We start from the raw sequence: 12,284 nt of genomic DNA on the forward strand, positions 1-12,284 counted from the left end.
TCCAATCCATCCTAGAGGTCATTCCATGTGCACCTGAGAAAAATGTAATTGCTTTTGCTGTTGAGTGGAATGTTCTGAATATATCTATGAGATCCATTTGGTCTATAGTGTTATTCCTGTCTTCTTTTTTCTTACTGATCTTCTGTCTGAAATAAAATGAAAGCAGAGTATTAAAATCTGCTAGTATTTATTATTCTATTGCTATCTATTTCTCCCTTAATTCTGTCAACCGTTGGTACATATATTTAGGTGCTCTGCTGCTAAATTGATCTTTTTTCATTATATAATGTCCTTCTTTGTCTCCTGTTACATTTTGTTATTAGTCCACTTTGTCTATTATAAGTAAGGCTATCCATGCTCTCTTTTGTTTGCCATTTCATGGAATATCTCTTTCCTTCCTTTAACTTTCAGCCTACTTATATCTTTAAGTCTAAAGTTAATCTCTTCACAAAGAAATGGAAGAACCTTCCATTCTCATGGATTAGAAGAAAAATATTGTTAAAATGTCTATGCTACCTAGAGCAATCTATACATTCAGTGCAATTCCTATCAAAAGACCACAAACTTTTTTTCACAGAGCTGAAATAAATAATCCTAAAATTTGTATGGAACCAGAAAAGACCCCGAATAGCCAAAGGAATGTTGAAAAAGAAAACCAAAGCTGGTGGCATCACAATGCTGGACTTCAGGCTCTATTACAAAGCTGTAATCATCAAGACAATATGGTCTTAGCATAAAAACCGTCATATAGATCAGTGGAACAGAATAGAGAACCCAGAATAGATCCTCAACTCTATGGTATGCTAACCTTATCCCATGGAAAAAAGACAGTCTCTTCAGTAAATGGTGTTGGGAAAATTGGACAGCATCATGCAAAAGAATGTAGCTGGACCATTTTCTAACATCAGACACAAAAATAGATTAAAAATGGAAGAAAGACCTAAATGTGAGACAGGAATCCATCAAAATCCTAGAGGAGAAAACAGGCTGCAACCTCTTTGACCTCAGCTGCAGCAACTTCTTGCTAGACACATCTCCAAAGGCAAGGGAAACAAAGGCAAAAATGAACTATTTGAACTTCATCAAGATAAATACCTTTTGCACAGCAAAGGAAACAGTCAACAAAACCGAAAAACAACCAACAGAATGGGAGAAGATATTTGCAAATGTTTTACCAGATAAAGGGCTAGTATCCAAAATCTGTAAAGAACTTATCCAACTCAACACCCAAAGAACAAATAATCCAGTCAAGAAATGGGCAGAAGACGTGTATGGACATTTCTCCAAAGAAGACATCCAAATGGCCCACAAACACATGAAAAAGTGCTCCACATCACTTGCCATCAAGAAAATACAAATCAAAACTACAATTGGTTCCCACCTCACACCAGTCAGAATGGTTAAAATTAACCAGTCAGGAAACGACAGATGTTGGTGAGGGTGCAGAGAAAGGGGTACCCTCCCACACTGTTGGTGGGAATGCGAGCTGGTGAAGCCAGTCTGGAAAACAGTACAGAGTTTCCTCAAAAAGTTGATAATAGAGCTATCTTTTGACCCAGCAATTGCACTGCTAGGTATTTACCCCAAAGATAAAAATGTAGTGATCTGAAGGGGCATCTCTACTCAATGTCTATAGCAGCAGTGTCCACAATTGCCACACTATGAAAAGAGCCCAGATGTCCATTGACAGATGAATGGATAAAGAAGTTGCAGTATAGATATATACATTGGAATATTACTCAGCCATCAAAAAATGAAATCTTGCCATTGGCAATGATGTAGATGAAACTAGAGGGTATTAGGCTAGGCAAAATAACTCAATCAGAGAAAGACAGTTATCATATGATCTCACTGATATGTGGAATTTAAGAAACAAAGCAGAGCATCATAAAGAAAGGGAGGGAAAAATGAAACAAGATGAAATCAGAGAGGTAGACAAACCATAAGAGACTCTTAATCATAGGAAACAAACCGAGGATTGCTGGAGGGGAGGGAAGTGGGGGATGGAATAACTGGGTGATAGACATTGAGGGGCACGTGATGTAATGAGCGCTGGGTATTACATAAGACTGATGAATCACTGAACTCTATCTCTGTAACTAATAATACAGTATATGTTAACTGAATTTAAATTTAAAAAATATAGTTAGTCTCTTACAGACAGTGTACACTTGGATCTTGTTTTTCATCCAATCAGCTACTGTGTCTTGTGACTGGGAATCAAATTGTTTTACATTTGAAGTAATTATTGATAGGGAAGGATTTCATGTTGCCATTTTGTTGGTTTTTTTGTATGTCTTATAGCTCTTTTGTCCATCTTTTCCTTTCTTGCTGTCTTCCTTCGTGTAGTATTGATGTTTTCATAGTGACCCACTTTGATTTCCTTCTCATTTTCTTTTTGGTATCTTCTGTAGGTGTTTGTGGTTACTATGAAGCTTACATAAGATAACTTATAAGCTTAATCTATTTTAAGCTGATAACAACTTTAGTTGCATACAAAATCTCTATACTTTGTTAGTGATGTACAGAATACATATTTTTATATTGTGTATCCATTAATACATATTATAATTTAGTTATTTTTATACTTTTATCTTTTAACTTTTATGCCACAATTAAAAAATGATTTAGGTACCCCATTACAGTATTCAGTGTTGTGTATTTTTCTGTGTATTTACCTTTAACAGTGAACTTTTACTTTCAAATACTTTTGTGTTGCTGTCTGACATCTTTTCATTCCAGTTCAAAGGGCTCCCTTTAGCATGTCTTGTAAGACTGCTTTTGTTTATCAGGGAAAGCCTTTATCTTCATTTTTGAAGGACAGTTTTGCTAGATGCAGTATTTTTCGTTGGCAGTTTGTTTTTAGCACTTTGAACATATTATTCCACTCACTTCAGGCTTGCAGGGCTTCTACGAGGAATCTGTTCATTGTCTTACAAGGGTGGCCTTGCATGTGAGGGGTCGTTTTTTTCTTGCTGCTTTCAAAATTCTCTTTTTGTCTTTAACTGTGGATGTTTTGATTATGTGTCTCATTGTGGAGTTCTTTAGTTTCATCCTCTTTGGAATATGTTGGACTTCACAAATCTGTATGTCACTTTCCTTCCTCAGATTTGGGGATTTTCTGGCCATTATTTCTCTAAGTAAGTTTTCTGCTTCTATTTCTCCCTTCAAGACTCATTATGTATATATTGGCAACTTGATGTTGCTGTCTAAGTCCTTTAGATTTTCTTTACTCTGTTTCATTTCTTTTTCTTTTTGCTCCTCTAACTGGATGATTTCAAATGACTAATCTTTGGGTTCCCTGATTAATTCTGCTTGATCAAATCCATTGCTGAATGCCTCTAGTGAGTTTTTCAGTTCAGTTATTGCCTTCTGCAGCTATGAACTTTGTTTGGCCTTTTTTTTAATATCTTCTGTCTTTTTGTTGTTGTTGTTGTTCATGCATTATTTTCCTGACAGCGTTGAACATCTTCATGACAGTTATTTTGAATAATTGGTCAGTAATCCCTATACTTGCATTTCTTTATGGTGTATTTCTAGAGATTCCTTTTGTTCCTTTAACTGTATAATTTTTTCCTGTCTTCACGTTCTTTGTAACTTTGTGTTGATATCCACACATTTGAAAAAAATAGCCACCTCTCTCAGTCTTCATAGACTAACTTCATGCAAGGAAAGATCTTCACCACTCAGACCAACTAGAGATCCTGGGGACACCTCAGGTCCTTTTTGTGAGTTTATCTGTCTGAACTGGTGTATGAAGATTACTAATTAGAGGGGTTTACTGGTTTCTATTTTTTCAGGAGTTCCCAACCGCTTGCTCTCTTTGCTGTCTTTTGTGCCCTGGCACTCTGAAGCAACAATACACCAATCAGATCTTTTTTTTTTTTTTTTTTTTTTTTTTTTCCCCTCAGTAGCCTTTATGTATCTAGATTTTGCCAAGTTCTGTCAATTCTCTGAGACAGGATGGACATAAACCAGAATATTGAACAGCCTACTGAAAAGCCAGAAATTTCGACACATGTTCCACTCTTCTTTTTTTTTTTTTGGTTCCACTCTTCTTTTACCACACTTAGGGAGAGGCTTCTGAGCTGTATCAACCTGCTGGGACATCTGGAGCACCAGCCCCTGCCCAGCTTGTTCTTAGAAGCCCCCGTGCATCTACAATATGTCAGGTCCCTTCAGTACTTCAAGACAAGCAAGAGAGAAGCCAGTCCCTCAGGCAGCACCCCTTCACATTCCAACCAGAAGTCCCATTGTTGGATACTTGGTCTACTCTTCTCTTTCCTTCCCTAGGGAAAAATGGAAACTGAGAATTTCCTCCCAATCATGTGCTGTTGCACTGGTGTGGAGGGCAGACTGTGGTAAGAGCGTGCCACAGATTTTCCTACTGACTTCAAAAAGCTGATTTTGTGCTCACCTGGAAGGCAAAAGTCCCTTAACTGGTTTCTGAATTTCTCACAATGGGAATTGGTCTTTGTATTGTTGTTCCTTGGGAGACAAGAGGGTCTGGGTCTTCCTGTTCCACCAGAACCCCTGGGTTTTCTTTTTTATGCATTTTTAAAATTTATTGCATCGTGCATCATTGCCTGGTAATAAGCACTGGTAATAAGATGTTTTAAAACAACAACAATCATAATAATGATTATATTAATATTGATTAATCCTTATAGATCATTTCCCACATATCAGGTACTGATCTAATGGCTTTATAGAGGTTATTAAATTCATTTAAAAGTATGAAATTTGAGGTAGGAAAAAGTAAATTTCTCTAAAGTTACACACCTACATGGAGCTGGGATTCCAATCCAGGCCATCCATATCCATAGTACACTTTCTCCAAACCTCTGAGATGATACTCAATACATTTGCTGAGTGGATCACTGAGTCCCAACCTGAATCTCCCATCTCCTTTTTTTATGACTCACTGTTGGATCTGTTCTAGGAAACTGTTCTTTACCTTCTACTTGTATCTCCCCAGAAATTTTGGATTTAAAATTCCTCATGTACAACTTCCCATGTAGTGTACTCCTCCCCTTTTATTCTATGGAAGGAATTCTTCAACTTCTCTTACCATCTTCATCTCAAATGTAATCAACCTTGTCATGAAAATGGTCACTTGAATCCTAAATGCTACTCAGTTCACTTCAGACCATAACAACTGATCTTCAGGCTCAAGAATCTTTAATGAACTTGCAAAGTACTTTCATCTCACTTCACAAGCGCAAAGCTAAAGGACAGTGAGCAATCACATTGGAATAGTAATAAAAACAAAGGCTTCATGTTCTAGCCATGCATTTTAGATATGAATTTATTTACAAATGACTGCATTTTAATTTAGGACATTGAGTTTTTCAGTTTTTATAGGGGCAGCATTTTATTCTTTGTACACTAAAAACATAAGGCGTAATTTTAACGATCCTTAAGATTCCATTTTGTCACCCTGGGAAGAATGACACAATTTAGTAATTTTTAGAAGACCTCCTCACTATTATAAAGTAACAAGCATTAGGCTTACAGCTGCATGGCAGCATTAAAGTTTACCTGTAGTCCTAGGCAACAGGATATAAATTCTACCCATCAAGGTTTCACAAAGAGTAATGATAAAATTAACATGTTGATATTTATATTTTTGTTCTAGAAATCCTGAGCCATTCACTGCATACTTCCTACCTGGCAGTGATCCTGAGTTTTTTGTAAAACCTCAGGTTGGAGAACTTCCTCCTTTTGATACTGAAGGAACGGTCCTCCTTGTGGGCTTCAAACCCCAAATGTACAGTAGGAAATACAAAGCAACATTAGCAATACAGGTGAGTTTTATAAAGATAACGGTCAGGGATGTTTGATTTCACTAAAGACATGAAAGAAGAAAAAGTTTCACCCAACTAAAGAATAGCAACATTACCTTGCAAAAGCCAATGAATTTAACTACTCTGTCTTGTTTTAATTTCCTTTTGCCCAATAAAGAACTTGTAAATATGGAATATAACAAAAAAGTCATCATCACCAGTGGGAAGTAAGAAATTCTTTCTCTTCCATATTAAGAAAATGCAGAAGAGACAAATATTGATTATAAAGTGATTTATATATTCACATATTGTTATCTGTAATAACCTATTCAAGGACTTCAGGTGATTTGAGACAGACATTTGGAATCTTTAATTAAGGCATAAGGTATTGTCAAAATGTTAAAGTCTAAAATGAAGAAAATGAGGTAGAAGGTAAAACTGATTTTGAATTGAGAAAAACACAATGTAGTGAGCCATTAATATAAAAGTCTGCTCGAGTGATCATCTTATTAAAAGTTAAGGTAAACACAATTTTGAAAATTGATGCAGTAAGCAAAATTTCTCCATCAGATTTCACACATGTATCTTACTAATAGCTTTTAGGCTAAAGACAACTTTCAAATTATTTATGAAAAGATGCCTATTGCCAGTGTCTAGTTTCAGTAGCACAGACACAAAGGACATGTAGTTATGTTTCAAGACACAACCACTGGTGCCAAAGTGATTACTAGACTTCTAAATCAGACACTAATTAGGCAGTGCCATGGGCAGAAAAATGTGTTGTTACTATTTTAATGAATAGAGAAAAGGATAATGTTGAATATGTCCCAAGAAAATTATTTATGTTTTTCATCTTTCTGGGAATTCTTACAACCCAGCTAATAAAAATATAAAGCCTCTGGAGCCTTGCTGCATATCGCCCTTTGCTATATAGATGCTTGATTTAAAATGATCATGTTGTATTTTCTCCTTAAGAAGCAAGGACATGCTCTTAGTCTAACCCCTTAGACTAAATGACATTTAAAATCAGGTTTACAAATAAAAATGATGTTTATTTTACCTGATGCCCAGTGAACATTTCTGAAATTAACTATGTTGGAGGCTTTCCCAAAAAAATCTGTGCCTGTTTCCCTATGTTGATTTGACAATTAAATCACAGCAGAATTGAAGGGTTTCTGTAAGAGAATAAGTTGACATATGGGATCAAAGGAAAATGTGAAATTTTTACTTAGTCTGAAGTGGTACAGTTTGATAAAGCTTATGTGGGGAAAATTGAGATTGCAATGTATTTAAGAAATCACTATTTTGTTGATTCTATTTTTATTTTGGAAAATTCCAAGTGTGAGTAGAAATAGAGGGAATAATTAATCTGCATACACTCATCATCCAGTATGAACACTTGTCAAATCATGGCCAATTCAAGTATATTCCCAGCCCGTTCCCCATATTCCATGTTACTTTGAAGAAAATCCAAAACATTCTATTATCTTCAACTATTTCCTATTAATCTCTAAAAGACCAAAGTCATAACCATGATACCATTATCACATCTAAAAATTTACAATAATTCCTTAATATCACGACATACCAAATATCCATTTAGTGCTCAAATTTCCAATTGACTCATAAATCTCGTATTTTTTAACTTAAAAAAAGTATTAACTCATAAAAATTTGCAAAATTAGTATACGGAGTCCTGTGAATCCTTCTTCCAGCTTCTCCCAATGGTGAGGTTTTACAGAGCTATAGTAATGTATTTAAAGAAGAAAACTGTCATTGATAAAATACTGTTAACTAAGCTAGAGACCTTATTTCATTTTCAGCACTTTTCGCGTGTGTGTGTGTGTATTTCTAAGCAATTTGAACCCATGTATAGATCTGTATAACTACAGTCACAACTGAGATACATAGCTCTTCCAACACAACTGTGGGAACTGCTTAACAGTATGGTCACATCCAGGACTGTAACTCCTTCTTTACCCTGGAAACCACTAATCTTTTCTCCATCTCTATGATTGTCTAATTTCTAGAATATTACATAAATGGGATCATACTCTGTAACCTTTTGAGACTGGCTTTTTATATGAGTATATTGGCTTTGCGATTCATGAAAGTTATTTCGTATATCAGATCAATGATTTTGATATCATGTTTCAAGCATTGTCTGATTCTAAAATCCTGCTCTTAATGACAACACCATGATGTCTCACATGATCAAAGTGAAGAATTTTAAAAGTTAATTCATTATCTATATAAAAATTACTATGTATGGTATTATCGTTTTAAACTGTTGATTTTAAACATTAAATCAATTAATACTTAAATATGAAACATATGACCTTCATTGTGCTCTACCTAGAAATAAAAATGAGGATCTTTAAGAATAGTTCAGTTAAATATTAGCCTACAAAGACTTCAGCTACTACATTAGCAAGCTTCATGGGTTCCCTTTCAATTAAACCATATTTAAAATAATTAAAAACTGCTTTTTCCCTATTAAACAAGGCATGTAGCACTAGCTTTGAGAGACTTAAGTTAACTTGGTCAGATTGTTACACAAAGCAATGTTACTTAAAGAGAATAAATAGTCCACTCAGCTTTCCATGGTGGACATGATAAATCTTAAATAGTTTATACAAAAATATGAAAGCTATCAGAATTATCCAAGGTGAAACATACAGTGCTTGTACAAAAAGTAATGTCGATGGACCTGTTATAACTCATAGTCATGAAACTGTAACAAATGTCATTTTATTTATATATTTAAATCTTGGCTTATATTTTCTCTTAAGCAGACCTGAAATAGGGATTCAAATCCAAGTAGCATATTTCCTATGTGATCTCAAGAAACAGGTGCAGGAAAACCAGAATATGAGACAGAAAAGGCATGGAAACCATTAAAGGGGGCTTTATTAAGGCAATTACCACAGGGGGCAACTGGTATTTAATGCCATGGGATTTCTGTGGAAAATAGTGTGGAACACACACTGCAGAATATTTACACCTGATGGGGCTAGAGAGTTGGCGGGGTTTTGTTGTGTTTTGTTTTGTTTTCTGAAAAACTCTTGAGTCAAGAGGACAGATATTGGCAATTGGAAGTTGGGGCAGGCAATGAAAATGGAAATACCTAAGGGATGTGAGTCCACGCAGCCCACATCTGCTAACGGGCCGTTTCCATTCATAAGACCATATCCTTTAAAGCATAGCTTTGAGCGTTCATTCCATGAGGTCTTTGGCTTTGGCTGATCCCTTTTTATACTAGAAAGATATTACTGAAATAGGGAAATTTCATCTGTTTAAAAAATAGTTGTTTTTTTTTAATTTCTTTAAATAAGTAGCTAAGGAGTATAATTGTCAATTTGACATCCTTTTGCAAAAACCAACAGTGATTCTCAAAGGCACTAGGGACATGGAGGTATTGGTTTATTCTTATTTTAACTTAAGCTTTTTAATTTATATTTTTAAAGGGAGACTCAGAGTGGAAGATACAGAGCTATATCTTTAAAGTGTTTTCAAAAACATAATGAGTCATTATATTTATTTATAACTTGAAGAAGAAAGTTAACTATAGAAATGAGAAGTGTAATATTTAATTTTTATAAAATGAATGTATTACCATATAGAGTGTTGGAATACAGGCCATAAATGACTTCTTACAAATTTATTTTATATTTGGATTATATATATTTATGTATATATAAATTAAACGTATGTATACACACACACACACACACTCAGCATCACTTACGGCAAAATTATTTGAATCTTAATTGAAATACATACAATAACATTTAGGACTTTAAAAATAATGTCCTTACAGATAATTATTTTCAAAGGGTCTTGGAGATGGGTCAGGTGAAGGTACAAATCCCATGTCATTCCCATCTGTACCTACTACATCCCCAATAGGAGTGTACATTCCTTCATGCAGCTCACTCCTGAGCTCCACTGAGTGTTGGGCATAGGGGCAGGTCCCTCCAAGTACCTCACACATATGTGCTCATGAGGTGGGTCACCTGTAATGTAAAAATTCGCAATGACATATATACCATCACCAAACTAGAGCTTTGTTTTTCAAATCGAACATCCTATGTGAAGTAGAATGTTATTTAACCTACTTATAGTATAGTCCTTGGTTTGTTCTGCTTTTGACTCCCTGATTCAGAATACACAATTACTATGAACACTGGATAGAAGGGCCACTTCTGATTAAAATATGGTCATTCCAGATGTGTAAGAAAGTCCTACACTTAACATTCTCCGAATGGTATCACATTACCCCTTAAGCCCTGACTGACATTATTGCAATATTCACTTAGCCTGGATTTATCCTAAATGAGTTTTCTGAACATACGTGGTACAAATCTGCTTGTGGGGAAGAAGACCTAGACAAATGCAACACATTTAAGTGGGGTTTAAGTATGAACATAAACATGCAGAAAATGCTAGACTGTGTAATCCAGTATTGCCATCCTGTGCATATATGCAGGAAAAAAATGATTGATTTTTTAAATAAATCCCTAAATTGTCCTAACTTGAATTTAGATTATAACTATCATTAATGATTTTACACAGTTCTCAGTAATTTCAAATGGTTCTATTAATTATGGAGTTTAATAATCTGAAAAACAGAAGCTCAACATATTTTACCAGTTGGTTCTATAGCCATGATTAAGTTGTCATGGGTAAGTTCTTGCAAAGTATGGTTTCGGTTAGTTACACAGTGCACGCTGGGCAACAGTTTCATGCCAAGAAAATAAATTGTTTCTCCTTAGATCTGATGGATGCTTATTTCATCCACAGAGCTGACTTCTAACTTTGAGAGACTTTTTACTGAGTGGTTCTTAATTCATAAAGCTAAATGCTTTCTTGAATTTATTTCCCATGTTAATTATTTATTACTGGCACCCTTTCAGTTTTGTACATTTCCTATACCTTGCATGGAGAAGAGAGATTGTATTAATTCAGTAAACTTTTTCCTATAGCTTTCTCAGTCCCTGAATATTTCATGTAAAATCTCTCCTCTCTTTGTTTCCAGACACCAGACATGTACTGGCTGTATGATATCAATGGGTTGCCTCCAGTTACCATGCCACCGATGAATGTAAAAGCCAAAATTAAGACTACTAATAAGAGGTTTCAGAGCAATCCAGTTCGTCGGCGCAATTTTATCTGTGAAAATGCTAAACTCATAAGGACAGGGGTGTCCTCTACCATCAAGGGTGCACCTTTGACGTTGAAGAATAAATAAATGCTTTTTTCCAAAATATTTCTTGGCCTTAAGTAGAATTGAATATATTTTCATGATTGTTCTTTCATCTTTTGGAATATTTCTGACAAGTAATGTTTCAATTATAACAGGCCTTCTCTATTTTATTTTTTTAACTCTGACTAAATCTATTCTTTGAATGTGTTGCACCTGGTTTCTGTTACGTTTGTCTTTTAAAATGGAGTGGTTGGAGTTACTGGGATTGGTTCACTTTTAAGGTACAGGGGTACATTTGTAGTAAAGAAAATTTATTTCAGCTTAAAAATCGATGCATGTAAGTATATATAGTCCTCCACTCCTATACTGAGTCTTTAATATAGATATATTTCAAAATGATCCTGAGGAAAATTCATTTTCTCTAAGTAGAGTATTTTGCTTAGTACTTATCATTTGGGAAAAATATAATAATAAATAGCCAATATGGACCATCTTGAAGAGAATTTGGCACAAAATGACTGGCTTTGCCACAGATTATTCATTCATATGATTTTAAGGAGATCTCTCACCCTTTTTGTGCCCTATTTTCTTATGTGCAAAACAAAAGAACTATACTAGGACAAGAAAAACTATAGATCTAGTCTACTACCTATTTTTATATACCTACTAACAGATAAGGATTTTTACATTTTTAAATGATTGAAAATAGAATATCGAGTAACAAGAAAATTGCATAAAGTTCAGATTTCAGGGGAGCCTTGTGGCTCAGTCGATGAAGCATCTGACTCTCAATATCAGCTCAGGTCATGATCTCAGGGTCCTGGGATCAAGTCCCATGTTGGGCTCTCTGGTCAGAGAAGAGTCTGCTCCCCCACTCCATGTGTGCTCACTCTCTCTCTAAAATAGTAAGTAAACAAATAAATAAATCTTTAAAAAAAAATCCAATTTCATTGTCTGTGGCTGCTTTCGTGCTGTAACTACGAGTTCCAATGGATGGAAACCATGTTGCCACAAAGTTTTAAATATTTACTCTCTGGTACTTTACAGAAGATATTTGGCAACCCTGTACTAGAGTAGGAATGGCCTTTAGGAACCAGTGTAGGTTGATTATAATTTCTTCCCAAGGTGTTAAGTGGAATTCTAGGGACACATCGATGCAATCAATTAGTCTTGCCTACAGGTATTGAAGTAAAGGAGAGTAGAGGCCCATGTACCCCAGATTTGCCATCCCTAGAAAGGACAAAAGCTAAAATTCCGTGAATCTCCAAAAGGCTTTCTAATTCGCTGGCTCT

General features: G+C 35.1%; 1 protein-coding gene across 1 annotated transcript in view; it reads left to right on the forward strand.

Moving 5' to 3' along the window:
- CFAP47 (cilia and flagella associated protein 47) overlaps positions 1–11,049 on the forward strand; it is a gene marked incomplete at its 5' end in the record, with an annotated part of 422,483 nt that extends 411,434 nt beyond the window's left edge. Inside the window, 2 exons of the mRNA XM_080795480.1 lie at positions 5,639–5,807; positions 10,825–11,049. Coding sequence (XP_080651606.1) covers positions 5,639–5,807; positions 10,825–11,037 — 382 coding nt within the window. The 3' untranslated portion in view covers positions 11,038–11,049. The remainder of the gene's footprint in view (positions 1–5,638; positions 5,808–10,824) is intronic.
- Positions 11,050–12,284: the final 1,235 nt, after the last annotated feature.

Source organism: Martes martes, assembly GCF_963455335.1.
Source record: "Martes martes genome assembly, chromosome: X".
NCBI classification, from domain to species: domain Eukaryota; kingdom Metazoa; phylum Chordata; class Mammalia; order Carnivora; family Mustelidae; genus Martes; species Martes martes.